Raw genomic sequence first — 25866 nt, forward strand, 5'->3', positions numbered from 1 at the left:
CCTTTACTCTGAGAGGCTAATAAAAATGGGGAGAGCCTCCCATTCGCGTAATGGGAGATGCAATGGCCCTGGCTTTATATCTGTAGACTTTTGCAGGGGGCAGGACGGGAAGAGGAAGAATACTTCCATTTCTTCTGTACACTTCTCAGATTTTGCTTCTGCTGAATTACATGAGTTCATAAATCATTCAACATAAACTCTTAATTTTTCATATCATGTTGGCTAATGCTTTGCCCATTCCCACCCTTCACTTTCCCAAACGACACTGGGTCAGTTCGATTTTTGCTGTGAGTGACAGGAAATCCAGAATAGAAGCTTATTTCTCTCTTAAGTAAATTAAGTCACAGGGTAAGCAGTGGGTGTCAGTTATGATTATTAGGAACTCAGGCTGTTTCTACCTTGTTGCTCCACCACCTCAGCCAGTTATACTCACTCCATGGCCCGTGTGGCTGCTCACGCTCCAGCCACGGCCGCCTCATCTTTTTATTCGTACCACCAGAATGAGGAAAGTGGCGAAAAGCTGCGTGTCCCTTCCTTTAACAACAGTTTGGATGTTATGTATACTCTAGTCCTACTTACTTCCCGTGGACTAGAACTCAGCGATATAATCACACCTAGCTACAGGCAAGACTTGAAAGTTCAGTCTTTTTCTGAGCAGCAAGAAACTGGAGAAGGGTAATTACTAAGAAGGAAAGGTAGAAACATTTGAGGAAGCAACTAGAAAACTCGGCGGGCACTTAGACCTTAAACTGATGGTAAGCGCTGGCGGGTGATCTATGAAGGATCTTCCGACAGGAGACGTCTGGTCAGCGGGGGGCAGAAGGAATTCTACGTCGGAGGACCTGGTCTTCCCCCATCCCCTGTCCCTTCCCAACCTACATGCGGCTACTTCTGGGGGCAAGGACACTGCCTGAGCCAGGAGGGACCCCCCAAAATGTTAGTACACCCAACCCATATTCCTCTACTTGTTCTGCGAACCCCGCAGCTGTATCCAATTGCTATGAACGTTTCTAAACGCTCACCTCCCCTTCTGTACCCGTTCCCTCCCTGGGGAACCGATGCGGGGACCGGTTTCTGTCCCCACCACGTTTTGCCTAAGGCCGGTCTAAGCCAGGGACGCTGACGGCTTGGACCCGCTTGAACCGGGAAGCCAGCCGGGCCCGTCCTGCGTCCGGCATTGTGCGATCCTCCAGGGCGACCACTGCGCTTGATTAAATGCAAGCGCTGCAAACCGCGGTCAGGATTGCGCAAGGCGAGGCTGAGAGCGGCGCCCAGCGCGGCCCTGCGTCCTTGTTCATCTCGACAGCACTGCAAGCCCAGCCCCCACCGCTCCGGCTCCTGTCGGCAGCACCAGCGAAACAAAAGCAAAGCGGCCCATCGAGATTCTCACCGGAGCGAGGGCGGCGGGCCCCGGTTAGGGGAGCGCAGGCTGCAGCCCGGACACCCCGGCGAGCGCAGGGCTGGCAGCGGGCGCGCCGGCCAACGCCTGGTAGAGCTCTACGAGCGAGCCTGGGGGGTAGCTGCGCAGCGACACCGCAGGCCGCCGGCGGTACTGCAGCGCGCTGCCGGCCCGCGTCCCGGCGGCCTCCCGGGGCTCTACTGGCTGCGCATGCCCAGCGCGCTCCCCAGGGCGCCCTGCCCGCGGCCCTAGGGCGCTGGGGCAGGGCGTGAGCCGCCGGGAGCGCCGGGGAAGGGTGCGGGGCGGCTGGGAGCGGAGCCTCGCCTCTGGCGCCCTCCTCCTCCGCGCCGCCTCCAGGGAAGCTTCCGCCCCTTGAGGAACGCGTCTCAGAGACGGGCAGTAACTTGCCCCAGGTCACACAGCCGGTACAGGTTAGTGATGGACCCGGGGCTGCGCTCTGCAGCCGCCACTCCCTGCGCCCCAGCACGGGGAGGACGGCATTTCAGTGTCAGGGCTGCCCTGTGGGAGCCTGGGGACCGTGGGCAGAGGCGTTCATTCCTCTTTCACAGATGAGCAAACTCAAGTAAAAAAGATTACTGGCAATTTCTGAACTGGTTTGAACGGTAACAGAAAAAGGCACCTCCTTGGGTGTCCTGCTTATTTATGCCTTGTCTCGAAGTGCCTGAGATTTACATGCCTTTGCCTCCCTGACGCTAGCACGCAGTTCCTGACCTGGCTGTTAGGGACCTGGCCCTTTCCCACGGCACCCAGAGCGGGGTCCTCACTGGCAGAACCCGGGTAAATGCCTCGCTGAGATCACACAGTTTATAAGTGGCCAGGATAATCCAAAACCGCCCTTCCTTCTCTTCCTCAGACGTGCCCAACTGTGCCCGTCACAGGGCCTTCGCTCACTCTCCCCTTTCTGTAAAGCTCCTTTCCGTCGTCCTCTTCTGGTTCCTACTCATGATTTAGAGCTCATCTTCAAAGGCTCCTTCACTGAGTCTTTCAGGGCATCCTTTCTCTTGCTTTGCACTGCCGTCCACAACACACTACCTAGCTTTATTTTCTCCCCTGCCTCTAGCTCTCCCTAACTATATATTAATTGTCCAAGCTCCACAACCCCCAACAAGATGAATGCTCAAAGAAGGCACAGCCTTACCTTGTTCTTTATCCTGTCCTCCGCACCTGCAAGAAAATAAGCACTCAAATGTTTGTTGAATGAATAACTGAATGAACATCAGCTCCCAGCCCTTACACTCAATGATTGGTTTTTGTTCATGTGTCTTTCCTCTTTCTCCTAGGAGCCTGTATCAGTTTCTTAGGACTGCTATAAGAAACAAATTTATTATTTTACAGTCTAGAGGCTAGAGATCTAAAAGCAAGGTGCAGCAGGTCCTTGCTCCCTACAGAACCTACAGGGGAGTATCCTTGCTTGACTTTTCCAGCTTCTGATCGCCCCAGGCACTCCTGGCTTGTGGCAGCAGCACTCCAGTCTTGACCTTTGTCTTCACGTGGCCCCTTTCTCCCCGAGTCTCTGTGTCTCCACAGGGCATTCTCCTTAAATCTGTTTCTTCTTTAAGGATGCCAATGAGATTAGGACCCTACCTAATGATCTCATCTAAACTATGTCTGCAAAGTCCCTATTTCCAAATAAGTGCACAGTCACAGGTGTGAATTTGCATCCCCATTCACTGAGGACTTAGGACTCTTAACATATCTTTTGAGGGGGGACATAATTCAACTTGGAACAGAGGTACTCCATAGGATGCTAAAAAAAGATTTAGCCAAACTAAGCTTGAAGATGGGGAGACAAGAAGGACTGTCCTAAGTTAGGAAAGGTGCACTGGCTCAATGTCCAGAAATCACATTTCTGGGTGAACCCTCCTGCATCAAGACCTTCAAGAACACTTCAACTTGAAGGGTTCCCAGTGTTGTGGCCCTTTTGCAGGCTGTAAACACCCCATTTCCTGACCCTTCATGAAACGCTTTATGTCACTAAGTTTGGGCTCCTAGAAAATCCAAGAGAATAACAGCTATTGGGCACTTCTTATCTGCCAGGGACTGTGCTGAGCCCTGACCTGCTTTCCCTTGTTTAATGTGGAGGACTCATTTGTGATATTGGTCCTATTATTTAGCAAATTTCACATGAGAAATGAGGTTCAGGTAGGTTAGGGAGCAGGCTCACAGCTTCTCGCCCAGCTGGGATTTATAACCAGTTCTAACTGCAGAGAAACTTCCAGAAAACCCAGAGGGACTCTCATCAGTTCTACTTGACCCAAGAGGGCAGAGCTGTCTGTCTGTGATGCGTGTGCAGCAGTGACAAAGGCAACATTTTACGGGGGAAATAAAGCTGATACTCAGACTTGGGATTCTGCAAACCAGTTTTTCCTGATTTGGCTCATTTTGCCACTAGAAATTGCCAGGCAGGGGCCAGTTTAGATTCTCAGTGTCTTCCCAAGTCCATCCCACTCTGGAGCGAGACTTTGAACTCTGCCCTATTCTCTGTGATATGAACTCTTTGTGTTTCTGAGAAGATATCCGCCAGCTGACCCGAGCCCCGGGAGACAGAACCAGGAGGCCCCCTTCGCGGCGATGAGGTCGATTTTTGCAGCACGGAGGAGGGGAAGAACCTCCTGTTGGTGGTGATCCATCTCCTGGTTGGCATTCTCTCCGCCCAGCGCTTGCTATTTCAATCCGGGGTGTTTTTATCCTGCTCCTGACATTTTATACTGTGGTCGACATTGCGTCCTGAATTCCATTTCTCCGTGTTGGAGAATCGCCCCAGTCCTGCGTCTCCTCCCTGGTTCTGGACCAGTGTCCATGCACCCTGACCTCTGGCCTCCATCAAGGTGTCGGGAGTCAGCCTTGCTCCTACCGGAGCTTTGAGACAAACTTTGGGCTCTTACTCCTGGAGAAATCGTGCTTCCCAGGTGACGCTGCTTACCTGCTACAGTCAGCCCTGACTAGGCAGCAATTTTATTTTGTAGGGAGACGCATTCTGTGTCACTGATTGTGGGGACTCTAGCAATATGGTCCCATTCTTTTCTCTGGGAGGGGTCTATTCTAATTACATTTTCCTTCGGGAAAGACAGAAGTGAGCGCATGCGGGGTGGGGGGGTGGAGGAAGGGTCCCGGAAATGATGCTGGAGTCCAAGAAGCAGGGAGAAACAAAACAAAACAAAATAAGCTAGCGTTTCCGACTTTCCCACAACCGTTGTCTTGTCTGACCCTCACAACCACCTGCGTAACTGGTGAGACTTCGGGTTGGAGACTCAGAGGTCAGAGGCCTTCTTCGCCCAAGGCTCCGGAACCAGGATATGAAGGAGCTGGGATTCGAACCTGAGCCTTCTAGACCGTCTCAATCACTGCTGCTCTAAGGAGAGGAAGAATCGGGAGGATGAAGGCCTGACTTCTTTTCGCTCGCCCTTGCCCACCAGCTGCCGGACTCCAGGCTCCATGCGGGCAGGGCACAGACGCACCCTTCGCTTGGACCCAGCATGGCACAGAGCAGGTGCCACGGACGGTCGCTGGGCTGACAGTGGGCGCAGAATTAGCTCTGCGTTCGCCGGGAGACTCTTGGCGCTTGTGGGCACCCAGGCGGAGCGCGGACGCGCCCGATCGCGCTCGCAGCCGGGGAACCGGGCTGCGCTGGGTCCTCGCCCGGGCGCCGCGCGGGAACCAGGTGCAGAGCCGCGCAGCCTCGGGGCCCGCCGGCGGCGCTGGGCCGGCCGCGCACCCGCCGCACTGCGCACGCGCCGCGCGGCCGGGCTCCGCCCCCGAGTAGGGATCTACAGCCGAGCGGACCTGCCGCGGCTGCGGGGCGCGGCGGCGGCGGCGGAGGCCTGGGGCCTGCTCGTGGGCGCCCCTCCCCAGACCCGGACGGCCGGTGAGTGGCCGGGCAGGGGGGCCGGGGCTCCGGGGTCCGACGCGCGGGGCAGGCGGGCGCCGGGTGCGGAGCGGGGCCGCGGGGGCCGCGCCGAGTGGGGGCGGGACTGTGCAGAGGCCGGGTCCCGCGTGCCCACCCGGTCCCTGCGGCCTCCCGGCCAGGTGGTCCCCGGGGCGAGCCGGCTGCCGGCTCGGTGCTGGGGCGGGGCGGCTGGCGGGGGGCCTGGGCGCAGGGGAGGGGGTCTGGGGGCGCAAACTGACGGAAGGACGGACGGGGCGGGGAGAGCGCAGACCCCGCGGGGCCGGGGGGGCGCTGGGGTGCGGGTCGGGCGCCCCCTGCCTGCCCGTCCGTGCGCCCCCGGGACGCGCAGGCTCTCCCCAACGCGCTGGGTCGCGACCCCGGGCGGCTGCGGGATCCGGGCTGCGGCCGGCGGCCGGTGCGGAGCCTCCGAGGCGGCCTCCGGGGCCGCCCCCTGTGTTTTAAACGATGCACCTCCTGGGAAAATTTCTACCGGTCGGTGGAGCAGGAAGTGTCGTCAGGAGGCCATTTTTAAAGCCTCGGAGGTAAGCGCTGACGTGTTTTGATTTCCAGTAGTTAGAAGCGACCCCCCGCGGACCCTCGAGGGGGGCCGAGCGTCCCCAGAGACCACGATGTAAGCGCTTTGCACCGCGCTGGCCGGTGCGGCCCGGGCTTCGGATAGCGGGGCCATCGGTGTCGTGTGCCAACAATAAACTTGAAAACCGGACTGGCATTGTCTTTCCTTGGGCGATCGGGGCGTGTCCGGGCCGGGCCCGTCCTTGGAGGACCTGCGCGTCTCCCGCTGCGGAGGGGGAAGGGAGGATGGAGGGCGAAGGGCCGCCTGCCTCCAGATGCTGATGTCACTGTGGGACCTCCCCCGTCCGGCCTGCCCTTCCAGCGGGTGGCCTTCGCCTCGGGGCGCGGGCTCGGGCCAGGGAAACGACGCAGGAGGCGAAGGAATGGACGCTTCTCACCCGAAAGGGAAAGGCCGAAGGAGAGAAGGGAAGAAAGCGTTTAAGTTACTCAAGTGTCTTGAGTATTTCACGTGTCCCCGTTAAAATACCCGCTACTTAAAAAAGTGGGGTAGTGAGCAATTGATCAACCTACCGTTGTAAAATGGAGTGCGGAATGCTGAGCGCTTTGTCCTGTTGGAAAGTAAAAGTCTCCGTAGCCAAACTGCAATGTTGGGTTAGAACCCTTAAACATTGTCCCCTAAGTTTAGAATTCGAGTCGCCTAGAATAAGAGAGAACTTGGTCTCCGGAAGGTCGAAGGACTTTCCTACAGAAGAGCAGAGAGGCCGGGAGTGTGCCCCTCTTTGTCGCACCCGCCAAGGCCACCCCAGCCTGTGATGTGTGCGCACACGACAGGAGGTGTTGGCCGAGGGGCCTCGAAGCCCAGCAGATGGTTTACAAACCAGCATCATATTGTGTCTTTAAGGAGAATGCAGATAGAAATGTTCGCCTTTTTAAATTGCGTGATATCGATGGATGTTATCTTTAATCTAGGATGCATTTTTTAAAAAATTTTTCTCTTGAATCTAAACATGGCCCCGAAAAGTACCACTTTTGTAAGTATCCAGTTTTGTTATGCTGATGTCACTCATTGCAAGTGCATTTTGAGGACAAAGGAGGAGGGCATTTTATTTACTGGGCCTCCTCCCTGATGTGTTATGTTAAACCAATGTAGATTTTTTTTTTCTAAACCCAGTAATAGCAATTAAATAAAAACAAGTCTATTTGCTTCTAAGTAAGGGGATCTAGGCAAGTTTTTCGTGCAAGAGGAAGAACAAAGAACATTTACATTTTTATTAATGTGGCGGGCAAGGCCGACCTTTCCTTCATTGACTCTCATTCATTCATCCCACCAGTAGAATGATGTGTCTTCTGTGGCCAAGGGCTGTACTGTTGACTGTGACAGACAGGCTCCTGGCCAGTGAGGTTTTCCCAGTCTCAGGGCCCTAGCTGCCTGGCCGGGACGGCATTTTTGTGTTCACATATACAAACTCAGCCAACTGCAATTGCCAGGATCTATCCCTGGAGTTGAAAGTGGCTGGACACCATCCAATCCAGACATTGTCGGGGCGGGGCGGGGCGGGGTGGGGTGGGAGGCAGCAGAGTCACCTTGGAAGAATTTTAAACCCCATGTCTGAGCCCACCCCAGGCAAAGGGCAATCTGATTAATTGGGTCCTCCGAGTCCTAGGAAGCCTCCCTGCCCCCCCTCATTTTAAGCTCCCTGTGTGAGTTTACCCAACATACTGCTTAAGAAGCATTTGGGGGGCTCACCCCCTTTTTTTCTGGAAGAAAAGTGCCTGGAGAAACCAAGGCTACACAGGCCTGGGACTTCAGCGCAAGTGTCTGGCTTCCGTTGCAGGGCTGCTCGGCCTGCCCCAGGGTTCCGAGTGTGGACGCAGGGGCCTGGATTAGGGGCTGCGTGGGCCTGGGTGCCTGAGAAGACCAGGAAGAGCCCCTTCGACCTGCTGTGCTTCTGACTCCCATCTGCAGCTCACGGCTCCAGGCCAGAAGTCACAACTGCCCAGCACAGCGGGGAGCCGAAGACAAAGGATTTAGATTAGACACCAGCTGACCAGCTCTGGCCTAGGATCTTCTCCAGATCTGTTGTCTTACAAGGTGACTGAAGGTGTACTTGGAGGACTGCTGAGGTAATGTAGTAATCTGCCTCCGCAGGCACCCTTCTGCCTGACTTGGGCCAAGGTGCTCTAAGAGTGACCAACACATCCAGCCACTGAGCGTCCTGATCGGGTCGCCAGGGTAGCAGTCACTTTTCTCCACCTCCTGTTAACGCTCCTTAAGGACAGCAGCCCCTAGCAGGTGTGGGGGTGACACAGGCCTGGCCTGCGCTCATTGTACTCACCGCACCAGCCACTGTGTCAGGAGCATTGAAGTTTCTAAGGATCTACAGAGTGGTTACTGTCCTTACACACTTGACAACACCAGTGACCATATTTCCAAGGTCACGAGGTAAGCGAGGAGAGGACCCAGAGCCCACTTGCCTAGTCACCTCACTGTAGTCCAAGGCAGTGGCCTTGACCTGCCCCCGGGCACCTGCAGGTGGCTTAGTTACCTCAAAGACTGCACACGATGTTACCTTCTTGCCACCCCTGCACACTCCTCCACACTTGTCATGCCAGGTGGGGGTTCTCAACCTTGGCTGCGCATCAGAACCATAGAGTGGGGCCCAGGCAGCCTTAAGTTTCAGGCCTCCCGGGTAATTCTGGCGTGTAACAGGGTGACCAACCATCCCAGGGGCCTCCTTAAAAAACAAGTTTAACATCCTGGACATATGAAAAGTGGGCACCCTAATGCAGGCACGGTTCATAATCACTGGTTTTCTGGGAGGGATTTCTGCTATGTTTGATTATACCCTTTTAATCCAGTTTATGAAATTTTGATTTTTCCTAAAGACAAGAAAATATAAAATTTTATCACCTTTAGAGACTTGAAGTCACTAGGTGTGTTTAACAGAATTTTGTAATATTGCTTGTAATACTGCACTGCTTTTTATGTTCTATTTCTTTAATGCCAACAAGAGCATACTTAACATTTATTTTTTTACACATAGAACTATAAGTTTTAGACTTTAAGAACTCCAACATTGGTCCTGTTCTTTCTTTTGAAAGGTTTCCCCTTAAACTTCTTTTTTAACTATATATCAGCTTTGTTTTCTGAAGTAGTCTCAATTGATGTGCTCAGCAGCATTTGTCAAGTGGAGTCCAAAGTAACTCCCTTATAGACGGGGGGGCAGTGCAGGGAGAGCCTCCCCTCTGGCCACAGAACTGCCGTCAGGCCGTAAACCTTGATGTTGTCAGGCCCCTTTGTTAAGCCAAGTTTTCTGCTTCTCCGGAGGTTACTGGACTCTGCTGTGTTCCAAGGAGTCTTCCCAAAATATGTTGACACATTTCTTGACCACACGTACTGATCGCCAAGTATAAGGTTACCCACTGTTAGTATATTTACCTTTTCCTCACATCAGCCATGCAGATTAGGCATTATTTCCATTTCACAAACGAGAAAACTCAGGCTCAGAGAGGCTACCAAGTCCGGTGTCACACAGCTGTTGAGTCAGAAAGCCAGGCTTTGAACCACGTTCTTGCCATCCCAAGGTCATTGCTTGTCCGCGGTCGCGCTTCTCACCTGGACAGCAGAGGCACCGGAACGGGGGCTCTCGTCCAGCCTTTCGCCCCGATCTGCGCTCCGAGTGAACCGCTTGGTGCCAGGAGAGCCAGGATCCCAGGGGAGCGCGTTTGTGGCAGCATTCAGAAATATTTCTGTCATCGGGATGGCCACCAATTTGCACTTCAGTCATTTCCAAGTGTAACGTAGTTTTGCGAGAAGAATATGACGACTTAATTGCTGTTTTTCCTTCTTTAGATCCATTTACCGTTCAGTTCAATTCTGATTCTTTGTAATCTGAAAAAGTTTTTGCTGAGTGAGGCAAGCTTCAAGTTTCTTCCTGAACATGTTCCTGTCGGGGACGCACTAAGAGTTTACATGATCAGGTATTACCTGTCTACACACTTCTGGGCACTTGGCGGTAGAATGTTTAAAAACAGACTGGCCTTTGCGAAGGCTAAATACACAAGAGGGACAAATGCAGTTTTTGTTTGGTTGGTTTGTTTAAATATATTTTTTATTTTGGAGGGGAAGGGAGGGAGAGAAACACCAATGTGTGGTTGCTTCTTGAGCACCCCCAGCTGGGAACCCGGCCCACAACCCAGGCCTGTGCCCCGACTGGGAATCGAGCCTGCGACCCTTTGGTTTGCAGGCCAGTGCTCAGTCCACTGAGCCACACAGCCAGGGCAGGTACAGTTTTGAGCGCCTCTGCCACCAGGCAGGGTGCTTTGCCCACATTTTCTAGTGTGTTTCTCCGAATCACCCCTTAAGTTAGAAGACCTCAAAGTCTGTTTCCTTGCCTGGCAGTGAATAGGGAGAAATGAGTTGCCTAAGGACCCCGCGAAGGGACAGGTTCAGAGTTTGCACTACAGACCTTCAATTCCTTTCCCTTTGCTCTTCATGGGCAACACATGGCTGCAGCCTTGCCCCAGCGACAGGCGAGGCAGGGGCCACAGTGAAAGAATTTCCGTCCACAAAGGAGGCAGCTGGCCAACTGACACCGACTCTGGTGGGCATCTGTCAGCCGGAAACGTACATGGTGATGCATGTGCTGGGCACACGATGCGGTCGGCCAGCTGCCGTTCCGGCTGCTCACGTGGACTTGTAGTGCGAAAGCCCATTTGTCTGCCGCCGGGACGCTGCGCACTTCCCTATGCCCGCAGAGGAGACGGTAACTTAGTGAGCAGCTTCTGAAGAACCCTGGGCCGTAGCTCGCGTGCCGGCCGCTTTGCCGGTGAGGCAGGGTGGGCGGGCCTGCCCCGGAGGTAAGCTGTCCTCTGTGCCGTATGGCTGAGCAAAGGTAACCACGGTTACAAAGGGAGATTCGGTATGTGTCCAGGAGAGAGCCGGGCCGCTGAGAAGCCTGTTATTTAGCCCCTTTGACTACGTTTGATCGACGACATTTCTCCTATTTCTTTATTTTTAAAAAGTGGAAAATGTTCTAAACAATTTATGATGTGTGAGTAACTTAGATCTAAGCACTTTTAGTCCCATGATCACAGTTAATCCTCACGACAGCCCTGTGAGGCGTGGGTACAGAGGTGGAATGGGACAGTGAGCCCCAGGTCCCCTAGAGCGATGGGGCTGGCGTTTAAAGCCCTGTACTCTGATCCCAGAATCGGAAACTTCAAACACCATGGTACTGATTTCTCTTCTAATTAATTCTGTGGAGCATTTGTCGTTTTCAGCATCGAGGAGTCAGCTGCTTCCTTTTTAGTAACAACTGACGCATGCAACGCCTTTTGGCTTTTTTAGCCCTCAGCATCACTGAGCTGGTTCTCACGAAGTTGGTATTTTTTTCCCGTGTGTCCCCGTAGCAAATCTTTAAGAAACCAGGGCAAGGGAGCTCAAAGTCTAAAGGAAAGTCATCAGCAGCCAATGCTGCACTTGGGCCTCTTCCCGGGAAGACGGGACCACCTGGAGGCAGCGCGTTTGTGACACCGTGTGGCGGGCGGCTGGCTGGCGTGGCAGGTGACTGCGTTGGGAAGCTCACTGTGTGTGTGCTGTTCCAAAACGGGCGTCTCCCTGTACGTGGCCGGCTCCATGGGTCAGAAGTTAGTAAGTGTCTTCTGTGTTTGAGAACCTTCCTGACTTATCTAAAAGGAGGTTTGTGTCTAGTCCTAGGAGGTTGAGGTCAGGGGGTTGGCAGCCGCAGCGTTGTGAGTTTGCAGGGCAGGTGAGCGACGACAGCGGTGGTGACAGTCATTTACTGGGTGCCTTCTCAGTGTCAGGCACACGCATGCACGCAGGCCCGTTAGCCACAGTGTGTTATATAATCCCTGGCCTTCAGCCCGCTGGGCATCATTTGCCAGGAAGACCCAGCTGGTTGTGCTTGAATGGGAACCAGACAGAGGAAGGTTGGGCAGGGGGAGGGGAGCACCCGTTGCTCAGGTGCTGCTCTGGCCTCGGGCACCGCCCACGAGTAAGTAGCGGAATCGCAGCCGTCCATGTTGCCCCGTGCCATTTGGTCCTTTTACCTCTGATATAGTGTTACATCTGAGACCTGTTCCCCCCTTGACTAGCCACTCAAGTTGCTGAGGCCAAAGAGCATGTGTCGTCTTGTTTTAAAGAAGCCCGGCAGGAAGGAAAGTGACAATGTAGAAGCGTGGCACTATTGTGAGAATGGTTCACTAGCCCAGAAGATGCTTTCTACCAGGTGACATCATGCAGTCATGACCTAGACGTCTGGCCTTCCCCGTGAACTGTATTTGCCAGTCACGGCCGCAGGCTGCATCCTGGCCCTCGTTCCCAGGGACTTTTATTTCAGCGTCACTGCGGAGATGGTTTTGCAGAAGCGCCTGCAGGGGACTTGGCATTCCTCGGGCTCTCTAGGTGGCTTGGTTCACCTCTAGGGATTTTGCTTCCTCAGGACGTTCTGCGCTTGTTGCTAATGTACATGATCATATTGTCCAGTAGCTTAGGATGTTAGGTCTTTCGTTTTAGGAGGAGTGGGACCCCTAAGTTTTAAAAGGACCTGGAGGGGAAAATGGCAGAACTGACACCTGTGACATTTGAAGACTCGGAGGCCAGGAACGGCACTAGGAAACTGAAGATGCCCGAATGGACCCTGGTTTGGATGGTGCTTCCAACAGAGGCACCCCATGACATGACTTATCGGAGCATTTCTTAGGGTTCACGTGCTGAGTGTTAGTGGGAAGAGTCGGGGAGCCGGCTTTGCCAGGCAGGCCTGTTCTGTCCCCTCTCTCTCTCCTGTTCTCTCTCCCCTCCCTCCTCTCGCTGGGACTAGGGGGTTATGAGGCTGGTTGCTGAGAGAGAGGCAGCTCTTGGACCAAAGCGGGGAACCGAGGCCTGGGTAGAGGAAGAGAGGTGCAGGCAGCAGCTAGTCCGTCGGGAGGGACTAAGTCGCGTGCAGCTCCAGGGCAGGACCCAGTACCAGGGAGGCTGGCTCCGTGGGCGGCGAAGGATCAGTGCCTGGCGGTGAGCACTGTGTGGTGATAAGATCTGCCGCCTGGAGAGGAAGGAGTTTTATTTATGGCTGCGTGGTCAGCTGGCGAAGGTGTTTGAAGGGCTTAGATGTCGCTGGCAGTTCCAACCCGTGACCTCTACACTAACTCTCATCAGACTTCCATGGCGCGCTTTCCCTAACCACAGATGTGTGTGTGTGCCCCCCGCCCCCCCCCCCCATTGCCCTTCACTAGCTAAGGGGTGGAGCCCAGGAATGGCTGTTTTAGCTGTGTTTCCCAGGCTTGTCCAGACTTGGGCACCCCTGGACTCGGGTCCCCTTTCAGCCTTCCATTCTTGGGGCCGGCGGTTTTCTGGGCTCCGGCTGCAGCTGTGGTGTTCCCCGTTGTGACAGGACGCAAGCGCTGATGGGAGCTGTTGGCGTTGCTAGCATTCTTAGGCGATGAGAATGCGGTTTCGGGGATCAGCAGGGCCAGACTGGGCTTAGAAGTCACCTAGCCGAGCGTAGGTACGCAAGCGGGTGAAACAGACAGCCCTCGTCGGGTGGGAGTCCCAGGGGCGCTCTGCTCTGGCTGCGCCACTGAGTCACCTAGGGACTCCGGGAAGCTCTACTTCCTGTACAGAACAGGAGTAAGCCCGCGCCTTTGCCCATGGTCATCGGTTTGCCGGTCCGACGCACCCTGTCCTCGGGTGTGGGGTCGAGCTTTGACGGGGACAGCGGCTGGCAGCGCCTGGGCCGCTGCGCGCTTGACGTCTGTGACATACACGCTTGTCCCAACGGAGCCCCCGATGCCACCTGGGCTCGGGTGCATGAGAGGAGGTTAGCGACCTTCTGCAAAAGCAACAGGGAAAGGTGACATCCCAGAAGAAGCTAAAACTGTACGCAGTTTGGTGTGTTCTTAGGAAGTTTTCCAGAAATGCAGGGGAAGGGCAGGGAAGCGCTAGATCTGGGCACGCGTGGCTGTTTCTCTTGCCCCTGCAGAGAGACCTGCTCCCGCAGACCGGCCTTTCAGATACTTGTGTGGGGCCCGGCCTGTGAGTGGTGGGGGACGCTGCCGACCCTGCCACAGCGCCGCCGCGTGCCTCGGAGCGCCTCTCTGCACTTAGACGGGCCCGCAAAACCTCGGAGGTGTCCCCGTGGGCCCCGCACTGCGGGAGGGGTTGGGTAGCTATTCTTGGTGCTCGTTGCCAGATGAAAAAACTGAAGCTCAAAAGATTGAAGTGGATTTTTAAGGTCATAAAGGCTTTGAACAGGTCCCACGCTGCAGCAGTTCGTGCTGACTCCTAATTGTGAATTCTGGGGGAAGAAAGTGTGTTGAACGCCGATTAACTATTCTTAGGTGGTGTAGTCGCTGTTACACTGTGGCACTTGCCGTAGGAACACCTGTGCCTCCGCTGCCACAGTCCGGGCCACTGCTGTGGCCCAGCAGGTCTCCCCGCTGCCACTGTTTTCCCCACAGCCGCCGCAGGCCGGCACTGGGACCGCTGCCCGGGTCACGTCGGCTGCTGCCGCGGCCTCCCCTGCTTCCTTCTCACCGAGGGAAAGGCTGCGTCCGGTGGCCCTGTGCCAGCCTCCAGTCCCCCTGACTCTGGCGTTCTGTCCTCCCTCCGCCACCCGGCTCCTTCCTGTCCCTCTGGGGCGCGAGGCCCACGTCCCGGAGACCTCTGCTTCTCTGCTGGGAGCGGCTTCCCCCAAATAGCTGTGTGCTCACTCCCTGGCCGCCTGGACTCTCTGCTCAGATGTCCACCTATCAGGACTCCTTTGCTGTTCCACCTCCACGCCCAGCCCACAGCTTGATCGCATCGTTCTCTCTACCCCCTGCCGCCCTTCATGGTATTTTGTTCCCAGCTACTATCTGTCGTCCCCCTGCCCCCCCCCCCACATACCCTCAGTAGGGTAGGGGCTGGTGTGCTTTGCTCACTGCCCTTGCACACTTACAGCAGCGCCTGGCACACGATAGGGGCTCTGGGAGATGCTGAGGGAGGAACACGTGGCTGCCTAATGCTGTCAGTATCGACTCACGGCTGTGGGGGCAAACGGAGCACGTGCGTGCACCTGGGGACCCAAGCCGGTCATGAGCTGTAATGTGGGAACGGGGCACAGCGGAGCCGAAGCCCTGGCCGCACCGCCTGGTGACTCACACGTGTGAGAACCGAATGGCAGCGTCCTGCACTGGCCGCGAGTGAGGCGACTGGGCGGTACGCCTGTGACGCTGCTAGGGTGCGCTCGGTGACAGAGGCGCTCGGAACGACGGCTCGGATTTCCGTGCTCCTTGTTTATGTTCATGGTTGGTCTGCAGGGACAAGTTTGAAAACATTTAGTTTATGTTTCTTATTTTTCCTGCTTGGTTGTATTAATGTGTTATCGACGTGTGTCTAAGATAATATGTTGAGATTTAGCATAAATTCCCAAGGTCACTGAAATACAGGGCAAGTTTGGAAATAGCTCTGCTAACCTTTATGTTCATGTGTTCATCAAGCCCTCCGGTTTCTTCTTCTCCTTTAGTGCTGCCTGGAACACCAGAGAATCGGCAGCAGTCGTGTTTGGGGACCGTGCACCTGTGTGATGGTATTTAAAACAAGACAGCTCGGTGTGCTGCCGGGAAGGACCTGCATGTCCGCCGACCATCGTTCGCTGAAGGCTGCCTCTGAAGGATTCTATCATGCGAAGTCTTTCTGGACCCCAGTGGACTCTCTTAAGAAATGCACGTAAGGAGGATGAAGGATACGGGGCAGCAGTTGTTCAGCTCACAGGTGAATGACGGGCGCAGTCCTTTGACTATGTCGCCCAGACAGCCTAACACTAACAGAGCCACTCGGCCGGACAGACAGGACACTCAGACTCCTTTGTACCGGGGCTCAGAGGCAGGGGCTGCCACGATGACCTCCGCCACGTGTGTCAAGTGCAGAAGCGTTCACCAGGTCCCGCTGCAGGATTTGAGGAAGGGCCCGGGGCCGAGCCAGAAGGAGGACAGGTTTGTGTGCTTCCAGTGCAGCCTCGGGGCGGCCTCTCCCCACCTGCCTTTCGGGAACGGGAACCCCAGTGCCGCTCACGTAGGAAGTAAAGCTGACGCCATCGCAAGTCCCAGCAATAACAAGTTTAAGGTAAGGAACTTTAAACCAGGCAAGTACTATTGTGACAAGTGTCGCTTTTCTACGAAGGACCCTCTGCAGCACAGGAAGCACATGCTTCAGCACGAAGAGATTAAGTTCATCTGCGCTCACTGCAGCCACATCTCCTACACGAAGGGGGAGTTCCAGAGGCACTTGGTCAAACACACGGGCATATTCCCTTACCGCTGCGAGTACTGTGACTACGGCGCCGTTAGGAACGATTACATCGTCAAGCACAGGAAGAGGGTTCACGAGAAGGCCGGCGAAACACGGCCGCCCAAAGCCGTCAGCAGGCTGGAGCCGAAGAGGGCCGGCACGTCGAAACAAAGCGCAGAGCTTTTGAAAGCCTCCAGTCCAGGCTCCGCCCCGCAGAGCAAGTTGTCAGAGCAGCTTTCACGGTTCTCCCTACAGACGAACAAAGACAAGATGCACAGCGTCACGCTGGTGCCCGAACTGAAGGAACGCCAGAAGGACGTGGTGTGCGTCCCGAAGAAAGGGGCCCTGCTGGAGCCCAGCGAGGGCGGTGGGTTCGCGAACAAAAGCGTGGAGGTGGAAGTGCTATCACCGGCCACAGAGCCCGTCCAGCCCGGAATGCCACTGACCGTGGTGGCTCCAGCCGAACTCGTCGTCCCTTCAAACTGTTTAGCCCAGCTGATAGACGTGAAGGTTGTCAACGGAACCCAGCAGCTTGTTCTGAAACTATTTCCCCTGGAAGAAAATAATTGCCTAGAAGCCGCCGGGGGTGATGGAGGTCGCTCTGAGCGTGTGACGAAAGAGAAGGGTGCACATGAACAGGAAAAACTGGTTTCTGCAGAACAGACCAAGTCCCTGGTGATTGAAGGAGAACTCGGGGGCCTTGCCAGCCTCCAGTCAGGTCAGAAACAAGTCAGAAATGTGAAGTGGATACGGTCTTACGACATGCTCATGTCCAATCCGAGTGTGTACGGCTGTGCGGAATCCTTTCTCAACTCCGCTAGAGCTGAGGGTTTGCCGAAGAGTCCCGTGCACCCGCAGAGAACCGCCCTCCCTCCCGCTGCCTTACGCGACCACTCTCCGTTGTCCGTCGTGAAGAACAGTGTGTTACGTGGTCTCCGCACTGCGCCGAGCCCTTTTCCGTACAAAGCTGCTGTCTCTTCCACGGAAGGAGGGGCGCATCTGCACCGTGACGCGCAGACGTGTTTTCCTCTTGCACCACCCACAGCCATTCCCTTCTCGGGAGAAAAGGGCTTTCCGCCCCCGAGTAAAAATGCCTTGGAATCTAGAAGTGAGATGAGTATTCCTGTAAGAATGGTTCCGTCTACTAGGAAGTTGAAAGACAGCCAGACTGAGGACTACAAGGTAGTTTCAAACAAAGGCCAGGTTTCCTCTCAGCGTAAAAGTGACTACTTGCACATCAACGTAACGGGAGAGGACAGAACCAGAGCTCAGCATCCTGGGGACAGCCCCTTAGCATTAAGGAGTTCTGAAAGGACTGATGACTCTTCTGATGGCCCAGTCATCTCATCAGTATTTTCTCTGAGCTCTGGATCTGAAGACGTCCCTGAGGGCATTAAGTGGAATAGTTCAACTTCCAAAATAAAGTCAATTGAACTCCTGCGCAGAAAGATTGCTCAGTTAATTGAATCCTGTGGCAAGCCTTCATCTGTGGCTGCAAATAATGCACACCGTCGTCCTGTAGGGCAGGCATCGAAGGTAACTTCGAAAGCTACCCCTGAAGGTATTCAAGAGATTAATACATCATTTACTGGCAGTGGCTGTTCCACAGGCACTCCCTCAAAACCTCAGGATGATGGCGGTATTAGAGGGCGGCAGGGGTATCCACCCTTTGTAGAAGGCAGCAATGGGAAAACCGAAAGCCGAGTAACCAGGAAGGCTCCTGTTGCCACTCCAGTGTTGATCCCCAAAGGGGCAGTGTTGAGGGTCCTCAATTCCTCCGAGGATGCCCACATCATAGAGGCCACGTGTGAAGCACCCGTCAGCATCCCTTGCACTGAGACGCAGTTAATAAAACCCATCCCACTCTGCCCAGTGACACAGACAGACTCGAAGTCCTCGACAAGTGAGAGTGGGCCAATAGACATGTCCCGCAGCCATGACACACCCCTCCGGCCTAAACCAAGAAAAGAGAGCACCATTGGTAGCGCCGCCCTGAAAAAAACTGGCTCCCTGCACAGTCAGCAAGGAGGCAGTGACTCAAATAAACAAGGGAGAGCGCTTTCCAGAAGTCTTCCTATAAATAAAAATAAAGCCAAGCGAGTGAATTCATCCAGGAGGAAAAGCAGAATTCAGGCCGATCCCAGTCACTGTCTCAAGGATCCTTCGATTTTTCAAGTTGCAAGACAGCTTCGACTCATAGCAGCTAAACCAGACCAGCTGATTAAGTGCCCCCGTCGGAACCAGCCCGTCATCGTGCTAAACCATCCTGACGTTGACTCTCCGGAAGTGACCAACGTGATGAAGGTCATAAACAAGTACAAAGGCAATGTCCTCAAAGTCGTCCTGTCAGAGAGGACCCGGTGTCAGTTAGGCATCAGAAGACATCACGTCCGGTTGACCTACCAGAACGTGGAGGAAGCCAATCAAATAAAAAGGCAAATGATGTTGAAAATGAAACTTAAAAAGGTCCATAAAAACAACTACCAGGTGGTGGATTCCTTGCCTGAGGACTCCCCGTGCACATTTAAGTGTTGGTTCTGTGGTCGGCTGTACGAAGACCAGGAGGAGTGGATGAGTCACGGCCAACGGCATCTGATAGAAGCAACGAGAGACTGGGACATTCTTTCTTCCAAGGGCAAATGAGTGCAAAATCGGTGTTTGAGGCAGATTGTTTTTCTTACATTTAGTTTATTCTGGTGAGGGTTGGGTTTCGGTTTGTTTCATGCTTTCCCTCCCGTCCTTGACTCAGTAGGAGAAACACAGGTCGCAGGAACGTGAGGGTGGGTAGCTCTTCAGATCCCTTGTTAGTAGTGTTGAGAGCCAGGAGCCACCCGAATATGTCACCTGGACTTGGAAGGTATTCAAAGCCTCAGAGTATACGCACAAATTCATGGACATCCTCTTTTTCTGGAGAGAAGGGAAACTCAGCAGATTTTCAGTGGGATCTGAGACTTTCCTGTTTTGTACCCTTTCCCTGAGTAAACGCAAAGCTCTTGTAATCCATTCAGGGGAGAGTTGAGAGTGTTTCACACATGTCCGTATGACAAAATGCTACTGATGAATTAAACCCATGTTTGGTGCGCACCCTCCCTTTTTATTTTTTATTTTTTTTTGCTTTAACTTGTCTCCTGAATATTTGGTACCTGGCAGAAATTATATTTTCTGCTGTTGTCTTAAATTTGGTGGCAGAAAAGTGGCCATTCTTTTAAACCCCTCAGTCCTCTCTGACCCTTCTAAGTGTTCTTTATAGCACAGGAGCTGTGCTTTGTGGCCGTTGGAGAGAGTGATTGTAAGGGTTTGCCTGGATTTGCTCCTTCAGCAGCAGGTGCTAGGGAAGGAAGAAAACATTTCCAGACTCTTACGTTCCTTTAAGTAAAACATCTCAGTTTGTGATGATTGGGGAGGGAATGTGCCTTTTTGCAAAATGTAAAGGAAATGGTCACAGAGGGAAAATATCTGAAATTAGGTCTCCCGTTGGCTCTTACCCCTCTCACAAAGTAACCAATTAAAAATGTGAATGGTAACACAAGGTCGAGTTGTAGAGACCCTTGTGACTTCAGGTGGAGGAGTTTTCATCTGGGGGCTCATCCACAGATGGGGTGAAGACCGCATGCTGCCCGGCACTCCTGGCTCACGGACATGGCCGCCTCGGCTGTGCCACTTCCCTGCACAGGCCCACCTGTGGAATGAGATAACTTCCCACTCACCTGTCCCTTCCCTTCTGTGCCTTTGAGGCCCAATGAAGTTCTCCCTCATGAAAAGACTAAAAACGGGCAGTGATCAACCAAGTGGAAATGGCCCGCCATCTTTGATAAGGTTACAGCAACACTATCCCAGGTTTTCATAGAGTAACAACCCCCTTCTGATTGGCCTCGGCGGCGGTCACGCTCTCCCTGTCTGTTGCTTGCTCTCCTGGGAAGCAACTCCAGGACACTCCTGCTGCCCTGCCCCCACCAGATCTCTGTCAGGGCCCATATGCTGCGCCGCACTGCACCGGGCGTGCGTTGGAAGAAGCCGGCCCTCTGCACTGCGGGGCCTCTTGGGCAGACTGCCGACTGGCCAGTGGGGCTGGGACTGCATCCTAGTCCTCCCTGCCCCACTCAGCTGGGCTCTGGCCACCGTGCGGAACACCAGTGGCTCGGCCGCAAGGCAGCCCAGCACCTGAGAGCTGCTCGCCACGGGCACTGCCTGCCTTAAGGTCTGGGCCAGTGTAGTGGGTGCCACTGCGGCGCCACCTCTGGGTGCGGTTCTGCTGGGCCGGGTAGTCAAGAGACTCCACCCCGCCCCATGGGGAAGTCTGAGATCATCCCCTGATAGGTGGGATTGCAATTCTTTGTAGTCGTTTCTCATTACAGGTAGTTAACGTGTCTCGTGTAACTCGGGACATGATCATTGAGTTGATTAATTGGTTGGTTTTTGTTAAAATTGAAGTTTTGGATTTTTATATGTGTATATATGGGAATGTACACATATCAGTATTTTTTACCATATGAAACCTAGTAGCTAATTTTCTGATTTCCTATTTTATAATGAAATTAGATGGGTTAGAAAATATAAAACGTTTTGTATTCTAGAAATAATTTATTTTGGAAGTACCTTTTTATAATAGTCTGGTCTCACTTTTAGAAAATGAAAGCACAGTGAGCGTGGGTCTGATCCGTATGAACAAACGGGAGTGGACGTCCCGCAGACCCTTCCGTGACAGTATTTGGTCCCCACGCATTTCCAGTCGGTGCTGCTTGGAAATGGAGCTTGTGGGCTCCTTCACTACATAAGGAGACCACTCTGCAGCTTTATCCGGGGGTGGGTTTGTAGCCCCCCGACAGGAAAGGAGCCTCCCGAGATAGTACCAGGAGGAGGAGAAAAGGCTGTGATTTTTCCCCCTCCTATACCTCACTACTTAGTAGCATCTTCCCTGAAAGCTTCGACCTTGGCTTTTCAGGAGAGATGACCAGGACAGGTCAGAGTATTCGGTGTCAACATGAAATATTTACACTTTGCAGCGTCAACTCTTTTTCAAGTATTACCTAGAACAGTCCGTGTGCTTGTACAGAGCTAACTTCCGTGGGTAGGATATGTAGCTAAGCTTTGGGGGGTCTTTGGAATTACAGCACGTGTTACAGGAGGGAGAGGGCTCCGGGGTCGTAAGAAGAGAAAGCAGAGGCGGCTCTCGCCTGGTCCCGAGCGCACAGGAAGTGTCAGGAAGCGAGCCGTGTCCTCGTTTCTAACAAAACTGGAGAAGGTAGCAGAACTGTGTGCAGTATTTGTGTACTGTTTGTTAATAAATTTGAAGGACCTGTACTCACTAAATTCTATTAATTGCACTTACTAATGAAATCATTTCATGCTTATTTTTTAAAGTAGATGTTCTTTGGGGGGAGCAGAAATGAGATGCTCTTGTTATGTTTATGATATGACAGAGTGCAGGTTTTTAAAAAGTGACTGATAGGTTAACTTTACTCAAGAGTTTTATCCCCAGCCCCAGACAGTGTTGTGAGCCCCTCTGACGAGCCAAGTGCTGTTGACCTAAACCGAACACAGCGTGTGAACCTCACAAGCCCGTCCCTCCTGCTCTGGGCCCTCCTGCAGAGGCCGTCCCAGAGAATGAACATGCAATGCTGCTCGGCCTCTCCAATATTTGAATCTGTCAGTGTCAACATGAGCGAAACGAAATAAACCATTGCATACCCTGTTCTGTTATTAGAGGTCCTGTGTTAACAGTTTGTGTGCCTGCTGCTCTGTTTTTGAAACACATTTATAAATTTTGTTAAATAAAGTAACTGCAAATTGTGTCTGCCCTTTCATTTCAAAGGTTAGGCACGTGACTGTTGATGGCACAGCGTGCCTTGTGTGGCGCTTGTCCGGACCACGTCAGGTCAGGCCGGCATCCCCGCACGCAGGTGCCTCGCCCCTCTCCAGGGTCAGTTAAGGATGGGGCGCCCTGCTGCTTAGCCCCGAGGTGAGGCCAGCTTACTCTGGCTGAACCCCACGGCGGGCTGCTCTGGGCAGCGGTGGCAGCTTTCGCACCGGGGGCCGTGGCTGCATCAGACCAGTCTGGGGCACTTAGCCTGGGGAGCCCTCCACGAGGAGCCTGCCGGCCCGTGACACTATAGCTGCACTGGGCGCCATGCACCCAAACATGACATCGAATGCGTGGACGTGGGCAGACGGGTGTGGGCATTGGGAGGGGTTAGCTCCCTCCTCGCGTTCTCAGCACCCAAGGAGTCAGGGGAGAGGCTGGGACTTCGGATGATCACAGGCAGACCCCGAGGAAAGCAACAGAGACAGGAGTGGCTTAAACGCAGCAGTTTGGCTGCCTGCCATTGAGTCGAAATGAGTCATTATCCTCTAGTCCTACAGATGTTAGGAAGTGGTCACCTCGGCTTACTTAAGGTGGGGTAGAGCTCAGGTAAGGCAGGAAAAGCGGGAACGGGGTGGTGTCGGGCAGGGACCACCAGAGGGGCCAAGGGGAGAAGCTGCCTTCGAGGCCACGAGGTAGGAAGGGGCAGCCGCTAACGCACACTTCCTCACTAAGGAAACCGGGCGGGTGACAGTCACCCAGTTCCCCAGGTGCCCGTGCAGATGCGCGCGGGAGCGTCACGGTGCCCGAGTCTGTGACGCTCCTTGTCCTGCACAGGCAGAGCCTTCTGCGCTGCGGGCTGTGCTCAGCAGGACATGCCTGAAGGTCCCAGCTCCGTCAGACACACTGGCCCGGGGGAGGGGGAGGGTAGGAGCAAACAGGGAAGGACGCAGGGAGGTGGGCGACAGTGTGGCAATCGCTGGGGGCCGGGGGCGTGAGGGCGCTAAACGGTAATGGAAGAAAGAGCAATAAAGACTGCGCGCCTGGGTTGCGGGCCAGGTCCCCAGCTGGGGGCGCGCGAGACGCAGCTGCACATCGATGTTTCTCTCCCTCTCTTCCTCCCTGCCCCTCTACAGAATAAAATCGGTTTTAAAAATTCAGCTTTTCAGTCGCCCTAGCTGAATTTCAGGTGTCTCGTGGCTCCCATATGGGTGAGCGTATTACAAGTATAACATGCTGGGTTGAAAATGTCACTTGTCCCATCCGAGCCTCTGGGTGGGAGGAATCCGTCCTGATTTGTGTCTAAAACTAGGGTGGGCTGGGTTCCCGGACTCCCCCTGGGGAGGCCATGCTGTGCGGGGCTCTGGGCTCCGGTCCAGGAGTTCTGTGTCTTAAGTCCGCACCTGGATGTGACGCCTGTGACTTTTTGAGGTTATTTATTCTGCAATCCTAGTTGGTCGGCCGAGCAAATGCTGCTTTCTCCTTCACACCAAATGCCCGCCGCCTGGCAGGGACCTCGTCCGGCGGTGAGCGGCGGCTCGCTGGTCGCAGCTGAGCCATCGGAACCACCCGGGCTTCGTCACCAAAGCAGGGAAAGCGCAAGAGGAGACGTGGAGAAGCACAGCGCGGCCACGGACTCCCGGGGGCTGTGCAGCCCGGTCTGTGCGCGCGGAAGACAAGGGCAGCGGCTCGGCCGCTGTGGCCTCCAACACGCCGGCCCCTCCGCGCTGGCGCGGGGCTTAACGTGGCAGCCGCCCGTGGGGACCGCGGCTGGCCCGCCCGGCCGCTGGGAGCGATGACAGTCGGCTGAGAGCGGGTGGCCACACGGAGGGGCAGCGGGAACGCCAGCGCGCCGTGGGCCACAGGGAAAGCGGAGGCGGAGGGTGTGATTCCCGCGTCCGCTCCCGCAGCCCAGGGGCGGCGCACGGGCTCCTGCAGGTGCGCGTGGGACTCCTGCGCGTCCTGCGCGCAGCCCGCAGGGGCTTAGTCCATTTTACTGTCGAACTATTTATTTTAAACTTCGTTTTAAAGTTTTAAAAGAAAATACTAATTTTTAAAAATCTGTAAGGAAAACAATTTTCCCTTTAGGTTTCGGGCTTTTTATGTTTTCAGAAATCCTTCCCTACCTTTAGGTCACAGAGATAGTCTTCATTAAAAATGAACTTCCACAGACGAGTGGACACCATAATAAATCACAAGCTGCCAGTGACAGGCTTTGTCAAAATCTGCCTCAGAAGGATCACCGAGTCCAAACTTTTTAATATGAAAAACGCCTAAAGCACATCAGACTCATCCCCACAAAGTCGGTCGCAGGTGGATTAGTCGCTCGGTTGCCCTCACACCCATTTCTGGAGAGCGTGATTCCAGGTCCCAGGCATGTGTGGCTTCATGGCCGGGCTGCTGCGCTGAGCTGTTGATTGGGATTCTTCTTCCAGGGGAATTCTAGGACGACAGGCTGCCATTGACAGCGAGGTCTACAAAGCGGGGAGACATTCCCTAGCAGGTATTTTAAAGCTGCAGGCATGCTCTTAGCTCTTGGCTCGAACAGATGCATTTTTAAATCAGCTTGTCATTCATTCCCTGTTGAGATTTTGATTGCAAGAGCATTTAACTTACAGATGCATTTGAAGAACACTGGCATAAAGGGGAACATGTTAGTACCACTTAGGCCAGTAATTGGTTTGAAAATATAACAAATAAAGTTGCATTAGGTCAATCATGTTTCATCATTTATTCCCTTTACTTCGCATTCAAAGCAACAATAAAAGCTATAGGGTGCATAATTTGATTAGACCATCATATTCGCAAATAAGACAGTTCAGCAAAATTGCCAAGAGCAAATTTAATATTTTAAAAATCAGCTGAATTCCTAAACATCAGCAATGGAAATAGCTCTAAAAAGAATATTCCTGTCACCTTTTCAACAGTTTAATAAAAGTCCTAACCAATGAATTATGAAATTAAAAATAAAAATGGACATCCTTATAGCTTCTATGTAAGAAAAGATTAGTGCTTACAAAAAAGCAGTATTGGGCCCTGGCTGCTGTGGCTCAGTGGATTGAGCACTGGCCTGTGAATCAAAGTGTCACCGGTTCGATTCCCAGTCAGGGCACAGGCCTGGGTTGTGGGCCAGGTCCCCAGCTGGGGGCACACAAGAGGCAACCACACACTGGTGTTTCTCTTCCTCTCTCCCTCCCTTCCCCTCTCTAAAAGTAAATAAAAGCTTTAAAATAAAACTTACAAAGCAGTGTTGGAAGAGACAAGTTTTCTTAGAGTTTTGTCATTTTATTAAGTATAATTTCTGCCATAGGTTTTGGGAAGACGGATTTTATTGCCCTGAGGCAGTTCCTTTGCATCCATAAGCTGCTTAGATTTTTTCATAACTACATTTATTAAGTTTATATAACATCTGAGTTACTTTTTAAAAACTCTAATGTAGTCTATTACTTGAATAGATTTCTCATGTTAAATGCCATGCTGGGATAAACCTTGCTTTGCCATGATCTGTTTATATGTATATACTGGGGAGTTTACAGATCTAAGATTAGAAACTATGTACGTGACATCGCTCTGTAATTTCCTCTTTTTAGTCCTGATATCGTTTTACTATCAAGATATACTGCTCCCATAGAATGGGTTGGGTCACTTTCTGTTGCTTCATTTGATGCAAATTGTCTCAGAAAACAGAGCTCAGTTGGCCCTTAACATGTTCGGCCATCTCACCAGTAAAATTATGCTGGATTTGCATCTTTAGTGGAGAAGGAGAAACATGGGTGGGGGAGGAGGAAGCTGAAACAGATACCCATTTGATTTCTGTGATGATATATTTTCAGGTTTTTAAAAAATTTAAGTCAGTTGTGCTATTTCATCTATCCTGTTCAGCTCCATAGCTCTAGAAAAATAATCTTGTTCTTTTGGTGTCTACATGCAAGTAGGAT

General features: G+C 53.4%; 1 protein-coding gene and 1 long non-coding RNA gene across 3 annotated transcripts; both read left to right on the top strand.

The window, feature by feature from the left end:
• The first annotated feature begins 5192 nt into the window (after window positions 1-5192).
• LOC150020356 (uncharacterized) lies at window positions 5193-6030 on the top strand. Its single transcript, XR_016509354.1, has 2 exons — window positions 5193-5285; window positions 5877-6030. It is a non-coding gene; the product is annotated as an uncharacterized LOC150020356 (long non-coding RNA).
• Window positions 6031-7677: 1647 nt separating this feature from the next.
• ZNF518B (zinc finger protein 518B) lies at window positions 7678-19212 on the top strand. Of its 2 annotated transcripts, XM_090267072.1 has the most exons (3): window positions 7678-7964; window positions 9694-9821; window positions 15365-19212. In XM_090267072.1, the coding sequence occupies exon 3, from the start codon at window positions 15562-15564 to the stop codon at window positions 18769-18771; it is 3210 nt and encodes a 1069-aa protein (XP_090123198.1). In that variant the 5' UTR covers window positions 7678-7964; window positions 9694-9821; window positions 15365-15561; the 3' UTR covers window positions 18772-19212. The 2 variants fall into 2 exon arrangements, with proteins under 2 accessions (XP_090123198.1, XP_090123200.1); XM_090267074.1 differs by lacking the exon at window positions 9694-9821.
• Window positions 19213-25866: the final 6654 nt, after the last annotated feature.

Source organism: Furipterus horrens, unplaced genomic scaffold (genome assembly GCF_987537825.1).
Source record: "Furipterus horrens unplaced genomic scaffold, mFurHor1.1.pri manual_scaffold_2, whole genome shotgun sequence".
Classification (NCBI taxonomy): domain Eukaryota; kingdom Metazoa; phylum Chordata; class Mammalia; order Chiroptera; family Furipteridae; genus Furipterus; species Furipterus horrens.